General features: G+C 32.7%; 2 protein-coding genes and 1 pseudogene across 3 annotated transcripts; 1 reads left to right on the forward strand and 2 right to left on the reverse strand.

Moving 5' to 3' along the window:
• Nucleotides 1–1,557: 1,557 nt before the first annotated feature.
• Nucleotides 1,558–6,033, reverse strand: LOC137813809 (uncharacterized). Its single transcript, XM_090296059.1, has 9 exons — nt 5,492–6,033; nt 4,736–4,924; nt 3,575–4,609; nt 3,162–3,469; nt 2,916–3,002; nt 2,760–2,810; nt 2,030–2,658; nt 1,693–1,843; nt 1,558–1,577 (listed from the first exon to the last, which is right to left on the reverse strand). Exons 1-9 carry the CDS (start codon nt 6,031–6,033, stop codon nt 1,558–1,560), a joined length of 3,012 nt encoding a protein of 1,003 aa, XP_090152185.1.
• A 2,993-nt stretch (nt 6,034–9,026) lies between these two features.
• LOC137818600 (toll/interleukin-1 receptor-like protein) lies at nt 9,027–10,653 on the reverse strand. The gene is made up of 2 exons (XM_068622122.2): nt 10,091–10,653; nt 9,027–9,846 (listed from the first exon to the last, which is right to left on the reverse strand). Exons 1-2 carry the CDS (start codon nt 10,600–10,602, stop codon nt 9,594–9,596), a joined length of 765 nt encoding a protein of 254 aa, XP_068478223.2. The 5' UTR covers nt 10,603–10,653; the 3' UTR covers nt 9,027–9,593.
• A 3,544-nt stretch (nt 10,654–14,197) lies between these two features.
• On the forward strand, nt 14,198–16,698 carry LOC137818599 (disease resistance protein Roq1-like; annotated as a pseudogene). The gene is made up of 2 exons (XR_016516151.1): nt 14,198–14,748; nt 14,928–16,698. The product of XR_016516151.1 is annotated as a disease resistance protein Roq1-like (transcript).
• The last annotated feature ends 6,050 nt before the right edge of the window (nt 16,699–22,748 follow it).

The following is a 22,748-nucleotide window of genomic DNA, read 5'->3' on the forward strand; positions in this document are numbered from 1 at the left end:
TCAAGTAGATGAAATACACTATAAATGTGATTTCTTATAAGAGCAAATAAATTAGGAATTGTTTAGACTTTAGACATGCCAAAGGAACTCACACATCTCAAGGCAACCTTCAAGCTGAATGGAAATGCACCATGCATCTTTTGTTTCTCTTGCTGCATTTTCCTAAGACAGATTTAAGAATAATAAAAAATATAGAAAACATAAAATGTTCACCAAATAGTCAAGCCACACACAAACACACATGAGAAAAGAAAAGACATGCAAGAAATTTGCTCCTTCCATATGGTTCTGTAGACAACTATTTTTTTTTATCAGCAAAGAATTAATTAAAATTAGAGAATAGATAAATCAATAAGTTATAAATTAATCAAGTTTATATGAATTGACTTGACTTAGAAGTAATGAAGGATTATAAATTTTGGTTCAGAGAAATTAAAACTTTTTTCTGTATTTTAGTAGCTTTTTTATTTTTGTATAAATTTATATTAAATTCAGCGTCAATTATTTCATTTATTCTAAATTATCAACTAATTAAAATGTTTCAAATTATAAATTATTTAAAATGTTTCAAATACAAATTGTGTTTACTTTATATAAAGACAATGAAATTTATATTCTTATATAAGCGAAAAACCATATTTTTATCACTAAAATAATACGTTTAGTATAAATATTTCTCTTTGATTAATTTAATATATTTAAATTAAAAATTATATTTAATTACTATCTTAAATAAAAAGAACTTCAAATTTCTATGTAATTTTTACTTATCCATTTTATATAATTTATACGACCTTTGTAAGGTTGGAAAGGCAATTATTAAAAAAGCTAGGTGGGAGAAGCTTCAATGAAAAAACACAAATACTTTATAGCATACACTTGTGTATTTCTACTATATATTGCAGAATTTTCTACGTGGAAACTAGCTAATAATAACAATCAATCCATCAACTGAACTTATAGTAGAAATATTATTGCTATGTATTTTTCAAATTGAAAATAGAAGAAACGTAATGGTGGAAGGAACCATATACCTTACTTTTCCATATCAAAGCTAGTAAAAAAGTTGAACTGATAAAGAGAAATGACTATTAACAAATAATATATTTTACAACTACATTACATTCGTCAAATTTTTTAAATTGATTTACTTAAAACAAAGTAGTACACATATTATATCCATTGAACATAATAACGATGTGATATATTACCCGAAAATTTAATTCTTTAAATTATTTTTATTTTGGTCAAAACTAATATATACTACACCGGTAATATATGATGTAAAATAAAAATTAATTTTTTTTTATCATGTTAGAGTTTATATTTTACACCTATTTTTCACATAATCAATGTAATATATATTTAATATTTACAAAATATATTGTATTTTTATTTACACGGTTTGCATTTCCAAACTTTATATTTTTATTTTATTTTTTTTTATCGGCAATAAAAAATAAATAAATGGGAACCACTTCAGGGGTGGTTCAACCCTTATACATAAAGAGCAAAACATCTTACCATACTCCTACCACTAAACACCTACCTGAATATCTAAGGAACAACCAAACTAACTATAGGAAAACATTAAATTATCATCCTCATACAATTCACTGGGTTCAAAACCCAATTAGAGTACCCGAAGGAAGCACAATGAGATTTTGCGTAAATCCACGACCAAACTTTTACCTGTACCAAGGCGAATACTTCGAGCGCATATACCACCCCCCCCCCTATCAAAGGACACACAATTCCTATGATTCCAAATACCACTCACAACTCCAACCCAAATTGCACCCCAAACGTCATTAACCGAATCTGAAGCCTGACTTAACCTGAACTGTAGAAAGTTTGCCAAAGGATCCTTATGAATAACGAAGGATACGCCTAGCCACTTAAAACAAAGACACCAAACACGCCAAGCGAAATCGTAGACGAAAAACAGATGACTGGACGACTCTTCCACCATCCCACACAGACAACACAAAGGATTCTCAATCACCACCTCGCGTCTTTCCAGATTTACCCTAGTAGCAACCTTATTCTCTATCACCCTCCAAGCTGTGAACAAAGCAGAAGGCAAGGCTTTGCACCTCCACAACTTACTGTAAACTGGAGGGACCTCCCCAACTGTATCCTTCCTAACTTGAACATAGGTTGAGTTAACCGTAAAAGTTTTGAACCCCCCAGCCTTCCAAATCCAACAATCTTCCTTCCCCAGTTCCAACTTCGCCCCTTGCAACAGCTGAACCAACTGCTCCTCCAGAGGCTTCTCCCATTCGAAAAAAGATCTACGCCAAACAAAGTGCCACACCCAAACACCATCAATCCAATTCCCAAGCTCAACCACCTTTGTATCTTTAGCCAAACTAAGGGAAAACAGTCTCGGGAAAACGACCTTCAAAGCTCCACAACTCAGCCAACTGTCCTCCCAGAAAGAGATACCCTTCCCATCACCAACATCCCACTGAAAACCATCTTCAAAACTTCTTCCCCAACCCTCTGAAGCCCACACCTCCATCAAATCTTTCCACCAAAGGGAACCCTTTCTGATTTTACCCACCTCTCTCAAATTTCTCCAACCACCATATTTAGAAACAAGGATTTCTTTCCACAAACCTCCTTTATCCGTACCCAACCTCCAAATCCACTTACCTAACAAAGCCAGATTAAACTTCCTAAGGTCAATAACACCAAGGCCCCATAATCACGAGGCTCACAAACTTTTTTCCAGGAGACCCAAGCGATCTTCCTACCATCAGAACCCCACCCCCAAAGGAAATTCCTTTGTAGCCGAACTAGCTTCTCTGCCACCACAGACGGTAACTTGAATAGTGACATAAAAAATAGCGGAATTGAGGACAGAACAGACTTTATCAAACAAATCCTCCCAGCCAAAGATAAACACCTACCTCTCCACCTTGAAAGTTTACCCTGAACTCTCTCTAACACCCCGCTCCAAAAAGCACCACGCTTGTGACTTCCTCCTACCGGCAATCCTAAATAAACAAACGAGGTCACCATCACTTTACAATTAAGAATAGACGCAAAATGTTGAAGCAAGCTCTGACTCAACCCCAACCCGCCAATTCTACTTTTCAAAAAATTCACCTTAAGCCCAGAGGCGAGCTCGAAGCAGAGTAGAATCGCCTTAATACTGAATACACTTTTTGTATTAGCTTCACAAAAGAATAAGGTGTCGTCAGCATATTGTAACATATTTACTTTCACATTAGCCTTGCCAACCACCAAACTGTCAATCAAACTCTTCTCTTCTGCCATCCTAGAAACCCCAGTCAATCCTTCTGCAACTATAAGAAAAAGGAACGGGGCAAGCGGATCGCCTTGACGAAGTCCCTTCCTAGGAATAAACTCCCTAGTTGGGCTACTGTTCACAAGCACAGAGACTAAAGCAGATTCTAGGCAACCTTTTATCCAGCAAATCCATTGGACACAAAAGCCCAGCCTTTCAAGCATATAATAAAGAAAATCCCAACTTACCGAGTCATATGCCTTCTCGTAGTCAACTTTGAAGAAAACACAACTCTTCCTTTTCCTTTTATATTCTTACAACACCTCATTAGCCACTAACACACTGTCTAACAAGCCCCTACCTTCCAGGAAAGCTGACTGTCTAAAATCAATAACTTTACTTATCACCTTTTTCAGGCGTAAAGACAATGCTTTGGAGATAATCTTATAGAGACATCCAACTAACGAAATAGGCCTGAATTCGCCAAGTTGCTGGGGATTTTCGACTTTTGGAACTAAACATAGGAATGAAGCATTTGAGCCTCTAGGCCAATTACTCTTAGACGCAAAATCCTTCACTGCTGACAACACATCCAACTTTATAATTTCCCAATAATGCTTTAAGAAACCAAAATTAAAGCCATCAGGGCCAGGACTCTTAGAGCTATCACAATTCCATACCGCACCCCTTATTTCATCTTCAGAGAAGTCTGCAATCAACAACTCATTGTCCTCCTCCGAAATAGAGTTGAACCTAACATTATCCAACCTTACCTGACACCCTTCTTTTCTGGCAAACCTATCCTCAAAGTAAACACGGACCTTGTCCTTGATCACCTCCTTATCCTCACACCACCGGCCGTTAACAAACATCCCATGTAACTCGTTCCTCGCCCTTCTCCACTTCACAGACAAGTGAAAGAACTTTGTGTTAAGATCTCCTTGTTTCAACCACTTTTGTCTTGCTTTTTGGGACATGATTGCCTCTTGTTTAAACATAACTTTATTAAGGTTAGCTAACAAAGATCTTCTTTCCTCCCTTTCTGATTCATCCAAGCCTCTATCATCATCTTTTATATCTAACACGTTGATCCTCTTTTGCAACTCCTCACTAGCAAGGTTGACATCCCCAAAAACCTCTTTGTTCCAGACTTTTAAATCCGCTTTAAGCTTTTTCAATTTCTCTTTGAAAATAAAAATTCCACGTCCTTGTACATCATAGCTAGCCCATTTTGTCCTCACAAAATCTTTAAATGTACTATCTTTATGCCAAACATCTAAGCACCTAAAAGGTCTCGGACCCCAGTCAACAGACACTTCTTTAAGAACAACTGCACAGTGGTCCGAGATAGATCTGTTTAGGACAAACTGTTGACAATGGGGCCAAGCATCGAGCCATTATTTTGACACAAGAACCCTGTCAATTCTACTTTTCACCATTCCATTTGGTTTATACCAAGTAAACTTCCTGCCAACTAACGGGATATCTTCTAACTCTGATTTTTCAATGAATTCATTGAATCCTTTTATTTCTCTAGAATAATCTGACTCTGAGATCAAACTTTTCCTCTCCTCTTGGCGTCTGATTGAGTTAAAATCTCCGATAACACACCATGCCTTCGAAAGTTGAGTCAGCCTAAAACCACTAATCTCATCCCAAACTTCTTTCCTTTCCCGTAAAGAGCCAGAGCAATAAAACATTCACAATTGTTACATGTACCCCAATACCAACCTTCCAAAAACCCTCTATAATCGTGAAATTCCTTCCATTAACATTATTGGACATCTGAAAAGACTTTTTATTCCAAATCGTAAGGACCCCACCATCACTATTGTTTGCTTTATTTACGACCCAATCAACTTCATTACTTCCCCAGATAAGGCAGACTTTCTCCCTACTAACCTCAGAACATTTTGTCTCTTGTAGGCACATCATATCCACCTGTTCCTTACTAACCAAATCACTTAAGTACTTTCTCTTCAAGGTACCTCCTAAACCTCTAACATTCGGACTAATTATTTTCATTGACAAACTTTTCTGATCTCCCCCCTTGCCTTCCTCCCCTCACTACCTTCCCAGAAAGACAAAGCATGTAAACTATTAATGACAACCTCTTCTTGTCCGGGGTGAGAATACCCTGCTTCTTTAGCAACATTTAAGTCGTTTTTCGCCCAAAAAAATTCTTTTGCAATTTTCAATACCACTATCGGATAAACAAAGAGTATCATTTCTCACATCAGATTGCTGGACAAAAAAACTGCTTTGTCCACCCTCACATCCACCAAATTATGATCAACACGCGGTAAAACTGCAACATCGGACTTAACTTCTTCTACTCCCGTTACTTTCCTAGATGCTAGGATCACGGAACGATTAAGTTCCTTTACCTCCAAAAAACTTACGACCTCCTTTACCCTCACCGCTTTGTCCCTTGAAGTAATAGACATATTATTCACCACCCCTAAAGAAGGCCTTGAAGAGATGCCAATACCTTTCCTTTCCAACACCAACAAAACATCACTCTGACCCTCCCTCTGTAAGAGGCCCAACTCCGGTTCTCGAATACTCTGTTCTTCTTGGCCCGCCAACCTAACCTCCGTTCCCTGTAAATCAATACTTGCTTCCATGGGCTCCACCATGGCCACCCCTGCAGAAGGGCTTGTTCTCTCACGCTCCCCCACTGACACCCAAGCAATCTCCCGCCGCTCCCCATGCCCGGAGACGTGAACCACTCTCTGCCCGTCGACGCCGCTTGGAGGGCTGACCACCTCCGTCATCACCAAGCTTCCACACCGTGGACTTGCCCCTCCAATTTTTGCTGCCTCCCACGTGTCAGAGTGTTCCTGCTCAAGAACTGGGCTAGTTCCAAAAGAAACTCTTCATTCTCCTCCAGTTGTGATTTTGAGGAAACTGCATTTAATGCTTGATGGCTTGCATGCTCTACATTATTACTAAGTAGGTGAGAGAAGGTCCCCTCATTAAATAGGGACCCGCGTGCCATCAAAGCCCCACTCACAAGCTCATTCCTCTCTCCTATGCTTATAGATGAGTTATTCAACCCCTCCACCTGCACCTCGAGAATTTCCCTCCACATGTTCTCTCTCCTTATTTAGGCTATCTTTGGATTGAGGAGGAGATTTATGAGGAGGAGAGGGAGTGAATTTGTGAGAATTAGAGAGAATGTGTGGGCTTATTTGGATTGAGGGATGATGATGGTTTATTGTAAATTTACAATATTGAATTATGAATTTTTTTGTAAATTTAAATTAATTAAATATTTTTAATATATAATATTTATAATTATTTATATTTTTTAATAAAAAATATAATGAAAATATTTTTGTGTTAAATTGAAAAAAATTTATTAAATATATTAAAATTTATGAAAATAATATTTATTATTATATTTATTTGTTACTTTATATAATTATATATGTTGTTGATATTATAATTTTATTTTTATTATTTATAATTATATGTTTTTATTAATAATATAATTAAGTATTTTTGAAATTATAAATAATAAATAAATTTATATAATATTAAATTTTATATATTATAATAAAATGAATGTAAAAAGATATTTTAGTAAAAATATAATAATTCACGTCAATCCCTCTAAATCTCTTCATTTTGTGAAGAGTGAAAAAAACCATTCATCCCTCCCCATCCTCAAAACCCTTGAAACAAAAAAAAAACACAAAGTTCCTCAACTCCCTCCACATGTTCTCTCTCCTTATTTAAAGCACAATTTTCCTCAACTCTCTGCACTTGTTCTCTCTCCTTATTTAATGCACAAAGTTCCTCAACCATACCCATTAAACCCCACTCACCAGCGGACCAAGCCTGGGCCACTCCCTCAATGCTTGTTTCTCGCCCTGCTTACTGGTCATTTGGCGCTTCCAAATTTCTTTGTTATGTGATGCTGCCATCGTGTTCATTCACTCAAATTATTATTATTAATAAAAAAATTTAAATTATTTTTAAATTGGTATCTAAATTATCTATTTAGGTTTTAGTAGCTAAAATCTTGGTAACTAATAGTTAGATATCAATATAGAAACTTATAAATTTTATTAATAATAGAAACTACTTTAGATACTAATAATTTTTTTTAGTTTATAAAATGGTCTCTAATATATCATATAATAACTAATTATTTTTGTCTCTAAAATTAGTTTATATTTAATGATTTTCTTGTACCCTTTTAATAAATTCGCTTTAGTTAAAAATCTATAAAAATAAAGGTTTGCATTGTATCAGAAAAAAGGTAACTCATACTCTTGCAATGTTTACATTTGTGAGAGAGCTTTTTGCGAATCAAGTTTTTGTGAGAAACTGTTTTTGAAAGATCTTTGAGGTTTCTTGGAGCAAAATTTTCATCATCTTATTGAAGCTAGAGATATTTTATTGTTGTTGTGAAATTAAGAAATCCAATTGTGTTTCTTGTTTCACAATTGAGGTTAATTCGTTCTATTCTTTATTGTCTTGTATTTCTGTATTGAATCTTTAGCAAGATAGGATTTCTTGGTGGTTGTTTTTGTTATAACATGGTATTTTGGTGTGTGTTTTAGTTTTTGTAGTGTTCAAGAATAGTTTAGTGTATTATCTTGTAAAGAATTGTGTTTTTAGTGAAAATCACATTGGTGTGAGGTGAAACTATTTGTAGCTCTGTATATTAGTGAACAAGTATAAATTTTTTTGTATTTTTCTGTGTTCTTTATTCTTTTTTACAAATTATCTACATAATAATCTGTTATGATATAATCAATCTGTTGTTTTAATTTTTTTCAGACTGTATTGATTTTCTGTAATAACTAAAATTATTAAGATAATTGATATTAATTATTACATTGAATCATCATATATTGTGTTGCAATGTGTTTCAGTTACTTATTAACACAATTATTTGAAACATAAACAGTCTAATAAAATTGCATTCATCTTAATACAATCAATTGTTTTATTAAACATTGATTGTTTTTTTTGAGATTTGCATCTATCATATTAACTGTAAAATTCTTTTTCCCTTTATTGCTAATTGTGCTCATTTGTTTTGTATATGTTGGAAAAAAAGTATTAAAATGACAATTAGTTGTTTCTAGGTTTAACATGTTTAAATTTCTCTAACATTATTTCTTCATTACAAAAGTAATTTATTAATCTGCAAAACAATGAAATTAATTTTGATAAATTGATTTTTGATTAAACAGTTTTAAAACTTTTAACTGTAAATCTTGCTTAAAATTTAATCTATTATTTTTCAAAATAATTTGTTAAAAATTCATACTGCATTTATTTCATGGTATAGGAATTTCGAATACAAATTTGTCATCCATACTTGCGTTTACTAATGGTCAGACCAATTTTCATGGTATAATTTTCGTACAATTTTTCTTTTACCAAATTGTAATTTTTGAATAAAAGATGTACTACCATAGTGCAAAATCTCTTACATGTGTCTTTTCCCTAAATAGTTCTTACATGTGTTTTTTTCCTAAATTTGTAATAAAGTGCTTAAATGTTGATTTTTTTTAAGAAAATGATTATTTTATTTATCTTTTGACATAAAGAAAATTGGAGAAAGTTATTTAATAAGATGTTGAGACAATAGGGTGGTGCCATTTTACTATGAAATAGTAAATCTCAAAAGATATGACTCGAAAACAAATCGTTTGCACCTTACTCTATGATTCTTTTGAATAGCAAGAACAAACTATAGGATAGGAATAAAAGAAAATATTGTAAATAATATGGAACTCCAAATAACTTCAACATAAAAAGTTCATATCTAACTCCTCATTTATCTTTCCAACTCACCAAAAACTTTTAATAAGTCAATGGCCACAAATTCAAAACATTTTGTACCCCTAATTTTATTTTCCCTTATGAATCTTCTCAACAATATACAACAACAATTTTCGACTCAGAGTCATGACTACTTTCATCCCTAGAAATTATTATCATTATGCTCCTTCACCTACTACTTATAGATCAACATTCTCCATAACTATAAATATTCTTGCATTTATTATTGAATAAAAACTAATTTTATAAAAAAAAAATTAATTATTACATTAACTAAATTAGATAATATTTTAAATACTAAAAAACTATTAGTATCTAAAGTAGTTTTAGATAAATAGTTTTAAATTTGTATATAATTAGATACTAAAGTTTTAGTTACCAATTATTTAAATTCTAAAGTTGGTAACTAAAATTTTGGTAGCTAATAAAATACAAATTTATAAACTATTTATCAATAATATAAACTAGTTTAGATACCAATAATTTTTTTTAGTCTTTAAAATAGTATTTAATTTAATTATTATAATAATTAATTATTTTTTTTAAAATTAATTTTTGAAGTGATTCGGCCCACTAAATATTTCACTAAATTCTTCTTTCCTTTAAGAATTTTGCTTGCATCATCAATAAAATCAGAAAATTTATATTTTTGATCGAATCTTTCACTGAAAATCTCAGTAATAGTTCCACCAATCCGAACCAGTTCCTCCTTCGGAAGTCTTTTGGAACCCAAAATATTTATTATCTCTTGAACAATTTTTTCAATCTGTTCACATTGTGACCTGAAAATTTAAATGAAATGAAGGCAAAACTTCATGAAACAGAAAAAAAAAAGGGTATACTCATTTACAGGAAAAAATATTTAAGTTTGAAAATATTATTTTGATTAAACAAGCATACATTTGGATTCAATTTGCATGTGTTTTCTACTGTTTTCGAAATTCCTAACATCTGAGAATTGTAGTTTAGAAAGGAGTAAATAAATTCAAACTGTGATGAATGTTGAAACGAGAGAGGATTACTCACTTATTTCGGATATCCCAACCAGAGATATTGGCGACGTATGTGAGAGCTTGTCTCCATCTCTGAACTTCCTCCATCTTCACTTCATCTTCTCCGAATCTCTTTTCGTGTTCTGCAAATGCTTTCTCATAACATCCACTCTGTTTGCGCACCACCGAAGGATCAACGTCATAAAATATAGGTATAATAACACTTGGCGAAGTTTCACGGCAGTTACATATCTCTGCCAGTTCACGCAAGCACCAAGTGGAGGAAGCATAGTTTTCTGAGAAGACAACAATGAAAAGTCGAGAGGCTTGAATGGCTTGCAGCAGCTTGGGTGCAATGGATTCACCTCTTTTGAGATCTTTATCTTCTTTGAACACATTGATGCCTTTTGTACGGAGAGAAAGAAAGAGAAAATCAGTGAAGGTGTTGCGCGTGTCCACGCCGTGGAAGCTGACAAAGACGTCGTAGGTGTGAGTTGCATGAGATGAAGAAGAGGAGTCGTGTTGGATGACGGCGTTAGAAGCCATTAGTGAAAGCAAAAGTTTTTGTTTTTGGTATCAGAATAGCTGTGAAAGTGGAAAGCAAAAACACTGATAAATAGAGATAAGTGTCGGTGAGTATTTCAAATTAGGTTTTCTGATAACTGCAGCGTTGAAATTATGTACTCATGAAACAGTCAAACTGTTTCATGAATCATAATGGCAGCGTCATGTCATATTAATAGAAATAAAATATAAAATTCTAATACATAATCGATTATAATAATTCATTATATGATAGATTTGTATACATAATAATTATATAATTTAATAGTTCATTATGTATTTTAATTTTATAATATAATTTATTATAATAATATACTATACTAATAAAATAAATTATAATAATATAAATATATTTATATTTATAAAAATAAAAAATATTAAAAAATAATAATATTAATATATTTATATACATAGTTTGTTGAGAGATTTGGAAAAGAGTATTGTTAAAAAAAATCAACTTTAAGAGTCCATAAAGTGTAATAAGATGTGAGATTAACTTTAAGAGTGCATAAAGTGTAATAGGATGTGAGATTACGAATATTTTCAAAAAGCTATGTTAGAGAATGAAGTAAAATTAATAGATTGATAAAATTTAGATCAATATAAATTAACAACTCATAATTTTTATATAATCACATTATAATTCTTAATACTATAATTCTTAATATTTTTTTTTATATCATTTAATTATAAATTTATTTTTTCTTATATATATATATATATATTTATTTTTAAACTCATCATATAAAAAAATTTGTATATAACTTTTAAAAGAGTTGTCAAAACATATTTTCCTAAAATTTAACACTTCCATTATAATAAGGATGCACAGTTAAAACAACTGTTTTATTGAAATTACCTTAACTTTTGAGATAGTCTATTTAATCATCTCTTTTTTATAAAAAAATTATCGTATTAAACATCATTATCAAATTTGATATCTTAACTAAATTCAAATTTCAAATTTCAATAATTATGTCACCAAATAAAAAAATATTATTAATTTTTTTAAAACCTCCATTATTATTAAAGTACACTTCCCTGTTTGAAAAGTACAAAAAACAATGTTCATTATTTTTTATATTATGCTAAGCGATACCAAACAATTGTTTGTTTATGTATAATTTTGAATATATAAACATTTATTTTCAATTTAAATAATATATATAATTTTGAATATATATGTGTCACCATATGTTATATTTCGGTGATGATATGTGACAATGTTCATATTTTTTTTTGTGTGACTGATCCACAAGTGTAGAAATTCCCGTAACTATAAATAACACACTGGGTAATAAAAGAAGGCAGTGAAAGATTAATCCAATCTTTTTTAATTCCACCCTTTCTTCACATGTTAATGAATATATTTAATTATTAATTGAGATGATGATAAATTTTATATACTAAATTAAATACTCAATTATAATCATTAATTAATTAAAATTTAATTTTTAAATACTGATTATTTAAGTTAAAAATATTTTTAATATTACAAAAATTATAGTAATTTAAATTATATCTTTTTACTTAAATTTTGTTTTGTTTTTTGGGTACGGAATTTGATGGGAGTGGGTGGTTAAAATGATTGAAAGAAATTGTGAAATAATTAAGTTTAAGAGAGGTTAGGCCAACTCCTAAGAAAATTTAAACAAAACACTAATAGAAGTACAAACTTGAGAGTGAGAATTTGAAGAGGAATGAGTTAGCAACTTGGACAACATTTCATTATCAATTCAAAACTCATTTACAAGGGGGTTAACACTTGTATTTATAGTGCTATGAGCAACCAAGGTGCAAGCTTTAACCCTAATAAACTCTTCAGATGGTCTAGAGTTGTATTGGGTCCAAGGAGGCTCAATTGTAACTCTAGCTAGACTCTTTCTTTTTCTATTTACACCTTACTCTAATTGATAAAATTGGCGTAAAACATGACCCAAGATAATGACTGAAATACAAACCCAAAATAAAGCCTATACTACTTTGTACAAATTTATAAGACTAGGAAATTTGTAAGAAAGAGTTAAAAATTAATTCTCCATAAAAATAGAGTTTTCTGAACTCCTTCTTCTTCTTCCATTCTTTTAGCCATAACCCTATTTAAAGGTCCAATATGTGTCTTTCGGGATGGTCCTCCATCAATGGTATTAAGGACAACATTACGAATGATATTAACACGATTAATGGTGGAGACATGAACAACAATAGCTACTTGTCTTTCTTGTTTCACAACAAAGAAATATGGGTGGAATAGGTTCCATTAGTAAGATATGAGACCGAATATTACTATATTCATCATTTAATCCCTGCATTGTATTGTAGGGGTGGCAAAGTGGGGCGGGTCGTGCAAGCCGGCCCGCGACCCGCTGAAGAAAAAAACGTGGGACAGGTTGCTTATTTCAACTCGCTGACCCGCTTAGGCCCACCCCGCATAATCTGTAGCCCGCATGGGCCAAGTGCGAGGCGGGGCGGGTTGACCCGCATAAACCGTATAACTTTAAAATGTATAATTTTTTTTCAACACCCCATATTTCCTTCTTGTAGCCTTACATTCCGAAATTTTTAATAACATCTTGTTATGCATGTTTCATGAAAATAATATTATGAGACAATTTACCTAATGCATCTAAATAAAAATAATTCAAAAATTTTATTTAAAAAATTATTTTTTTTAATAAATATTTCTTACGCAGGTCCGCAGGCCAACATTTATGCAAGACAGGTTAGAAAAATCAACCCGCCAACCCAACTTACTTTTTGTGAGTCGTGTGGCCCCGCATTGTTACCTCTATTGTATTGTATGATTCTCACATTTTCTTTTTTGAGTTATACATTCACAACCTTTGTAGAAAGAGACTGGAAAGTAGAATTTCCACAATCAGGCGGCTATTTTATATAATTTTTACTTATGACATTATATAATTAATATGATCTTCGTAGAAAAGGGTGGAATAGTGAAACGCGTTCAGCGTTATAATAAATTTATATATGACCTTCGTAGAAAAGGGTGGGGAAGTAGAAAACGCATAAATTATTAGAAAAGCTAAGTGGAAGAAGCTTCAATGAAAAAAACTCAAATAGTAAACAACGTACGTAACTTTGAAAACCAATTACAATAATAGAATAATATTTTATATTAAAAATAAAATAAATATAATTAAAATAATAATTTATTGGAATGTGAAATATGGGGGGTTTTGAAGTATCACCACCCTGTTTCTATTTATTCAGAGTTTGCCATTCTCTCAACAACTTTTCCTTTCTCTAATGGCTTCTATCGCCATCATCCAATACACCTCTTCTTCTTAATAAAATTCTTATTATAAAAAATTCATTCCAAAAGTATTTCATATATTTTAAAAAATTTATTCTAAAAAGCTTATTTAAAAAATTTAGTTCTGCAATTCCATAACCACGCGGCAATTATTAGAAAAGCTAAGTGGGAGAAGCTTCCATAAAAACGACCATTCGTAGAAAGAGGGTGGAATAATGAAACGCGCCAACGTTATAATAAATACCAAAAATGTTTATTTGACACCTTCTCCACTTGAATTTCTATTTATTCATTCAGTGATTGCTCTCCACTTTCACACCCATTCTCTCTCTCTCAACAACTTTTGTTTTCTCTAATGACGACTTCTTCTTCTTCTTCTTCTTCTTCTTCTTCTTCTTCTTCTTCTTCTTCTTCTTCTTCGTGAGCTTCCGCGGTGAAGACACGCGCAACAGCTTCATTGGTTTTCTCTTTCAGGCTCTCGGTACAAAAGGCATCAATGTGTTCAAAGATGTTGAAGATCTCAAAAAGGGTGAATCCATTGCACCCGAACTACTGCAAGCCATTCAAGCCTCTCAAGTTTTCATTATTGTCTTCTCAGAGAACTATGCTTCCTCCACTTGGTGCTTGCGTGAACTGGCGGAGATACGTAACTGCGATGAAAGACGTGTTATTATACCTATCTTTTATGATGTTGATCCTTCGGTGGTGCGCAAACAGAGTGGATCTTATGAGAAAGCATTTGCAGAATACGAAAAGAGATTCAGAGAAGATGAAGTGAAGATGGAGGAAGTTCAGAGATGGAGACAAGCTCTCACACAAGTCGCCAATCTCTCTGGTTGGGATATCCGAAACAAGTGAGTAATCCTTTCTCGTTTCAACATTCACAGTTTGAATTTATTTACTCCTTTCTAACCTACAATTCAGAGATGTTAGGAATTTCGGAAACAGTACAAAACACATGCAAATTGAATCCAAATCTATACTTGTTTAATCAAAATAATATTTTCAAACTTAAAATATGTTAAATTTTCAGGTTACACTGTGAACAGATTGAAGAAATTGTTGAAAGGATAATAAAAATTTTGGGACCAAAATTGTCAAGACTTCCTAAAGATGAACTGGTTGGAATAGAGTTTCGGGTTAAAGAATTAACAAATCTTCTGCATTTAGAGTCAGTTAATGATGTTCGAGTTATTGGAATTAGTGGAAGGGATGGCATAGGAAAGACAACTCTTGCTCGGGCTTTATATGAAAGAATCTCTCATCAGTATGATTTTCGTTGTTTTATTGATGATATGAGCAATATTTATGGAGATAGTGGTTCATTAGGCGTACAAAAGCAGCTAATTTCCCAGTCTCTAAATGAGAAAAATCTTAAAATTTTTAATGCTATTGATGGAGCATATTGGGTGTGGAATAGACTGCACAAAGCAAGAGCACTTATAGTTCTTGACAATGTTGATAAAGGTGAACAACTTAAGCTGTTTACAGGAACAGAGATATACGTACATGCATAGGTGGAGGGAGCAGAATCATCATCATTTCTAGGGATGAACTTATATTGAAGACACATGGAGTGAAAGATGTTTATGAAGTCCTGCCGTTGAGTAGGAATAGTGCTGCGCTGTTGTTTTATAGAAATGCTTTCAAAGATGAAGATGAAGATGAAGTTCATTATAAATTCGAAAATTACTTGGAGGTGGCACGTGAGCTACTTTCACATGCTGAAGGTCATCCTGTGGCAATTGAATTAATGGGATCATTTTTGTGTGGTCAAGATGTCTCACAGTGGAGACGCTTATTGGATAATCTAAGACGTGAAAAACGTGGAAATATTATAGATGTTTTAAGTAGATATTGTGATGAGTTCGAAGAAGAAGGAAAAGAAATATTTCTTGATTTTAGGAGACGTTTTAATCGGTTGAAAGATGAAAGAAAAGAAATATTTCTTGACATAAGTAGATGTTTTGATCAATTGGAAGAAGAAGGAAAAGAAATATTTCGTGATATAAGTACATGTTTTGATCGGTTGGAAGAAGAAGGAAAAGAAATATTTCTTGATATTAAATCCTTATACAAGAAAATCACTAAATAGAAACTAAATTTAGAGACAAAAAATAATTAGTTGTTATAGTGACTAAATAAAAAATCATTTTAGAGACTAAAAAAATTATTACTTTTCAAAGTAGTTTTTATTTTTGATAAATAGTTTCTAAATTGGTATCTAATTAGTTAACAAGGTTTTAACTACCAATTATTTAACTTCTAAATTTGGTAGCAAAAACTTTGGTAACTAATTAAATACCAATTTAGAAACTATTTATCAATAATAGAAACTAATTTAGAAACCAAATTTTTTTTGTAGTCTCTAAAATGGTCTTTAATTTAGTCAATATAACAACTAATTATTTTTTGTTTCTAAAATTGGTTTCTATTCAATGAATGATTTTCTTGTAATGAATATTTATTCTAAGGATAGTGTGGAGAAGATTTTAAGCATCCATAGATTTGATTATGAAAATGACATACAAGCTTTGATTGAGAAATTTCTAATAACATGTGAAGATGGGATCATTTATATGCATGGGTTGTTGAAAGATTTGGGACATATATCTTGGATATGATTTGCAAGTTGTGAGGATTGCGAGGTCATATGGTGTATTGAAAATTAGACTCCTTATTAAATTAATGTGGATTTTTCAGGAAATTTTAATCATCTTTAGAATGAACTAATGTATCTTGATTGGAAAGGATATCTTTTTAATTACTCAATTATAATCATTTATTAAAATTTAATTTTTAAATATTGATTATTTAAGTTAAAATAGTTTTATTATATTTTTAATATTACAAAAATTATAGTAATTTAAATTATATCTTTTTACTTAAATTTTAATAAATCAATTTTAATGTATATATTTTAAAATAGATAATGTATAAATTTTAAAATAATATATTAATGAACTCACAAACTTGCCTATATCACATATGGAACAGATTTTAAATTTCTATGTGCACAGTGCCATTACCATCGTTTTACACTTCCATTTTCCATCATACGTTGTTGCATTCTTAGAGAAGAAAAACAACAGAAAAAGAGTTGTTTTGAAAAACTTATTTTAAAAAACCTATTCTAGACATTATTTACTTTATGAAAAATTAGTCTAGAAATTTTATTAAAAAAAACTCATTCCAAAAGTATTTCATATATTTAAAAAAATTTATTCTAAAAACTTGATTCAAAGATTTTGTTTTAAAATGTCATGCTTTACAATCTATTTCATATTTCATATGTTATGGAGAACTTATTTTTAAAATCCTATAGCAAAAGTTCTCTGGATATTACATTTTAAAAAATTTGTTCTAAATATTACATATTAATTTACAATTTGATTTGATATGTTAGTAACTATTTTGTATATTATTTATATTTTTATATGATATTGTTTAGTCTGATTGGTTTAACGTGTATATGTTAATAAATTCGTAAAATTTAACAAATAAACTGAACTAAAAGGGATTATAATATCAACGAATTATCATCATGACGGTTATTATTACAACCGTCATCTATGTGGGCTAACAGACAATCACTTTAATTCTATTGTCGTATATTTTGTGCATATTTTTTTTTGTTTAATTAATAATTAGGACTATGGTTTGACCGAAAACATCATAAATGTAGAGTCATAACAACGCAATTTTTTGTTATATAGACGATGAGTTAAACCATCGTCTAAATTTAATATTTTTAATGATATCTCTATATACAATTATTTGGAAGTTGTCACGATAAGTCTTTTAAAATTGTTATCTATACACCTTTTTTTATAGTTGTGCAAGTGTGAGAAAACTATATGTTAATCAAATAATCATAAATAACTGATGTAAAAATGTCATTTTTGGAGTAGTGTAGTGCATTGATTGCAAGAAATAGATAAATCCATAAGTTATAAATTAATCAATTTATATGAATTGACTAGATATAGAAGTAACGAAACATTCCTAATTTTTGGTTGAAAGAAATTATTGGATTGAGTATTTATATAATAAAAATAACATAAAAATAATTTATCAACCTCCCTAATTCTGGTTTAGTAAAAATCTGTTTGTCTAACTCTATTGTTGGATTCTTGAATTGTTTTTTTGAACTAGCTGTTCGATGTTTTTTTAAATACGTTATTAGTTTGATTTTTTATATATACTTAGTTAAAACTATTAATGATCGGTTGTTTGCATTATGCCAAGAGGTAAAGACAAGTTTAGCAAAGATCTATGTTGGAGATCTCACATCGACTAGAGATTAAGACATTTCATTGTATATAAGTGGATGCAAACCTCAATTCATGAGCCGGTTTTATGGGGTTGAGTTAGGCTTAAAATCCACTTTGTAATATGGTATACATTTCATTGTATACAAGGGTGCAAACCTCACCTCATGAGTCAGTTTAAGGGTTGAGTTAGGCTTAAAGTCCACTTCGTGCATATTATAAAATAGAACAAGTTGCACACTCATTCTAAGTCTAACTAAAGAAAGAAATAATCAATCAATAAATACTAGAATCATAACAGACAAAGACAAAATAAAGGTTATTGTACCGTCCCGATACTACCAGGAATTGGGCCGATTAGGTTTGCCAGGTATTGGACCGATTGGCAGAAAAGGCAGGCCTAAGCCCAATCCGAAAGTCATAGCGAAATAAACATCGTAAAACGGCTTCGCCAAATCTAATAAATATTATGATTCGTTGGCGCAATATCCTTGATTATATCTCTTAAATACTCTGATTTACTTGCACAATATCCTTAATTATACCGCTTAAATACTCTGATTTACTTGCACAATATCCTTAATTATACCGCTTAAATACTCTTATTTACTTGCACAATATCCTTAATTATACCGCTAAATACTTTGATTCGCTCAATATCCATGATTACATTGTTTAAATTGAGATTTTTGGGAAAGATACCTTAATATGACACGTTAATACCTGAGAAAGTCGGGATCCAAAGAGGAGGCCCGTGAGGCCTTATAAATAAGCGATCACCCCCAAGGAGTATTTCAACTTGCTTTTTTACATTATACTCACTAGATATACAAAATTTTATGCTCTTACTGACTTAAGCATCGGAGTGTAATCGCAGGAGGAGCCCCCATTCGTTCTCTAGAAGCTGATCTACTAAAGCTTGAAGGGAGGCCGTTAGGAGCTCATCCGGATTCCGACCGACTTCAAGCCGGTGAGAACATTTGGCGCCCACCGTGGGGCCTGATAAAACGGTTCCCACAACCATTCCCAATATATCAGAAAGATACAAGTTATGAGGACCAGACAGACACCAACACCTGAAGCCGAAAAGGTGGTCACATTACAACAGGTAATGGAGACAATGCGCATGTTACAATGCGAGAACAAGGAGTCAAGAAGACAAGTTGAGGAGTTCCAAGCCGCTCAGGAACTCCTCCAGGAAAAGTCTGCAGCCGAACAACAAAGTTTATGAGACGAGGCCGAAGCCTCCAGACGATTGATGGAGGATTCCATTCGGGCACACGAGGAGCTGCAAAAAGTTAATGAGGATCTAAAGAGGACATTCCAAGGGAGGACAGATGCAGGACCCGCGGACCGAGCTCAAGGGAGATGGCGGAGGGACCCCCGTCCTTTCTCTCAGGCCAATATGGAAGAACCAATTCCCCCGCACTACATGATGCCAAAAATGCCCTCTTTCTCAGGCTTGGAAGACCCCGAGACTCACTTAAAGGCCTTCCAAGCCCAAATGCTGACTGAGTACCAGCGCCTCATCCAGTTGGCCGACTGAGTACCAGAAGGGAGACCAAGAAGAGCTCATCCGCAATCCGGCCGACTTCGAGCCGGCGAGAACATTTTAATGGAATGCTTCGAGGCTTCGCTTCTACTTCAGCTAAGTGTAATTTGTTCCCCATTTTTCAACGCGACACTATTTTCCCTGGAGTTTTTTTAAAAATTTCTCAAAGGTTTTTAACGAGGTCGCACTCTAATAAAACTGCATTTTCGAATACCTTGTTTAGTTTACGCGCTTTATGATTTCTGATTCAAAATACTTAAAAACACATACTCGGATGACCAAATCCGATCAAAAACAACTCAGAACAGGGAGTTGTGACATACTTGGCTGATCGAATTCGATAAAAAACAACTCAAAACAGGGAGTTGTGACATACTCGGATGACCGAATTCGATTAAAAACAACTCAAAATAGGGAGTTGTGACATACTCAGATGACCGAATCCGATCAAAACACCTTGTTTAGTTTATGCGCTTTATGATTTCTTATTCAAGTACTTAAAGACACATACTCACACGATCGAATGCGATTAAGAGTAACCCAGAATTGGGAGTCGTGATTTTATCACACAATCGAATACGATCAAGGTAACCCAAAAAGTACAGCGTCTTCGGACCTAGGAGGTCGACCTGGTGACTTTCGAGTCAGAGTCTCTCGAAAGTCTCTTACATAAAGCGCAATGACCAATTTAGAAAAAAATTGATACATATATAAATATAGAGTCACCATGGCTCAAAACGCCGAAAAGTTTACAATACGCAGATAAAACATTAAGGCAAAGGGTGGAGTACAAGGCAAAACGTCCTTGCAATTTAAAAAAAAATACAGCAAAAACGATCGAAAAATCACACGTCTTAACATTCCAATCTGCTCCAGATTTTTCCGAGTCTTAACATTTTCCAGACCTAAGCCCAATCCGAAAGTCTTAGCAAAATAAACATCGTAAAACGGCTTTGCCAAATCTAATAAATACTCTGATTCGTTGGCGCAACATCCCTGATTATATCGCTTAAATACTCTGATTTACTTGCACAATATCCTTAATTATACCGCTTAAATACTCTGATTTACTTGCACAATATCCTTAATTATACCGCTTAAATACTCTAATTGATTTGCACAATATTCTTATTTATACCGCTAAATAATTTGATTCGCTCAATATCCATGATTACATTGTTTAAATTGAGATTTTAGGGAAAGTTACCTTAATATGACATGTTAATACCTGAGAAAGTCGGGATCCAAAGAGGAGGCCCGTGAGGCCTTATAAATAAATGATCACCCCAGGGAGTATTTCAACTTGCTTTTTTACATTATACTCACTAGATATACAAAATTTTATGCTCTTACTGACTTGAGCGTCGAAGTGTAATCGTAGGAGGAGCCCTCATTCGTTCTCTAGAAGCTGATCTACTAAAGCTTGAAGGGAGGCCGTCAGGAGCTCATCCGGATTCCGACCGACTTCGAGCTGGCGAGAACAGTTATTTACCTCTATAAAGAGAAACAACTAAGAATTAGAGAAGACACAATTAATATTAACATTTTTCTATAACGTTTGTGTCCATATCCTTTAATATCCCCATTCAATCTGGGGAGCAAATATTAATGAGACCCAGCTTAACAAATACTCTTGAAAGATTGAGGACTTAAAGCTTTGGTATAAATGTCAACCAGTTGCTCTATGGTGGAAATGGGAAGTAAATGGATGAGACTCTTCTTTAATTTTTCCCTAACAACGTGACAATCTATTTCTATATGTTTCGTACGCTTGTGAAACACTGGATTTGCTGCAATTTATCTTGTTGAGTCATTGTCACAATATAAAAGAGATGGTTGCTCAAAAGAAACTTTAAAATCTTGAAGAAGATAAGTTAGCCATTGAATTTCACATGTAACCGTGTTCATTGTCCTGTATTCAACTTCACAAGAACTCTTTGATATCGTGCCTTGCTTCTTTGATTTCTAGGATATGAGAGAATTCCCAAGATACACACTAAAACCAGTCACTGATTGTCTTGAATCACTACGGGTGTCCCAATCACTATGACAAAAGGCTTTTAGATGAGCAAAAGTGTTGGAAGAGAAAAAGAAACCAAGACTTGGAGCTCCTTTAATATATCTGAGAATTCTAATCGTTGTAGTATAGTGAGAAATTGTAGGCTTAACAAGAAACTGAGAAAGTTGTTGCACAGAAAATGTTATGTCAGGTCGGGTATTAGTGAGATACATAAGTCTTCCAATCAATCTTCTGTAGGCTTGAATATCTATGAAAGGAATACCTCCACTAGAAGAAATTTTTTCATGATTATCAATAGGAGTGGATGCAGGTTTGCAGGCTAAAAGACTTGTATCTGTTAACAATTCCAATGCATATTTCATTTGATTCACCATTATTCCTTCTTTACTTCTTGCTACTTCTAGACCAAGAAAATATCTTAAATCCCCAAGATCCTTAATCTTGAATGTGTGATTCAAGGCTTGTTTAATTCGAGCAATCTCTTCTTTATCATTTCCTGCCAATATTATATCATCCACATACACCAATAATGCTGTAAAAGATCCTTCAGAAGAATTAATGAACATGGAATGATCAGTCATAGATTGAGTATATCCCATAGAAAGCGAAAAGGATGACAGTTTGGAAAACCACTCTCTGTTGGCTTGCTTAAGGCCATATAAAGCCTTTTTTTAGTTTACAAAATTTTTCTGGTAGAATAGAAGTCAATCCAGGAGGAGCAACCCTGTATACATATTCTTTCAAATCTCCATGTAAAAAGGCATTGTTTATCTCTAATTGTTTCAATTCCTAATTATAGATAGAAGCTAGAGAAAGAACCAACCTTATGGTGGTCATCTTTGCTACTGGAGAGAAAGTATCAAGGTAGTCAACGCCTTCTGTTTGTGTGTATCCCTATGCTACTAACCTTTCTTTATACCTTTCAATTGTCCCATCAGCCTTATATTTTATTTTGAATACTCATTTGCAACCTATGGCAGCTTTGTCCTTAAGCAGAAGAGTAGTCTCCCA

Source organism: Phaseolus vulgaris, chromosome 10, assembly GCF_051622355.1.
Source record: "Phaseolus vulgaris cultivar YP4 chromosome 10, ASM5162235v1, whole genome shotgun sequence".
NCBI classification, from domain to species: Eukaryota; Viridiplantae; Streptophyta; class Magnoliopsida; order Fabales; family Fabaceae; genus Phaseolus; species Phaseolus vulgaris.

Bases quoted from the DNA above. Each gene is read 5' to 3' on its own strand.
- LOC137813809 (XM_090296059.1), bottom strand. From the start codon at position 6,033: ATGACGGAGGTGGTCAGCCCTCCAAGCGGCGTCGACGGGCAGAGAGTG. The intron at 3,470-3,574 runs GTAAGAATATAA...TATGCTTGAAAG, and splicing joins TTAGTGGCTAATGAGGTGTT to GCTGGGCTTTTGTGTCCAAT. The intron at 1,844-2,029 runs GTAAATCTGGAA...AACTTTCTACAG, and splicing joins AGAATAAGGTTGCTACTAGG to TTCAGGTTAAGTCAGGCTTC.
- LOC137818600 (XM_068622122.2), bottom strand. From the start codon at position 10,602: ATGGCTTCTAACGCCGTCATCCAACACGACTCCTCTTCTTCATCTCAT. The intron at 9,847-10,090 runs GTGAGTAATCCT...TTAAATTTTCAG, and splicing joins GGTTGGGATATCCGAAATAA to GTCACAATGTGAACAGATTG.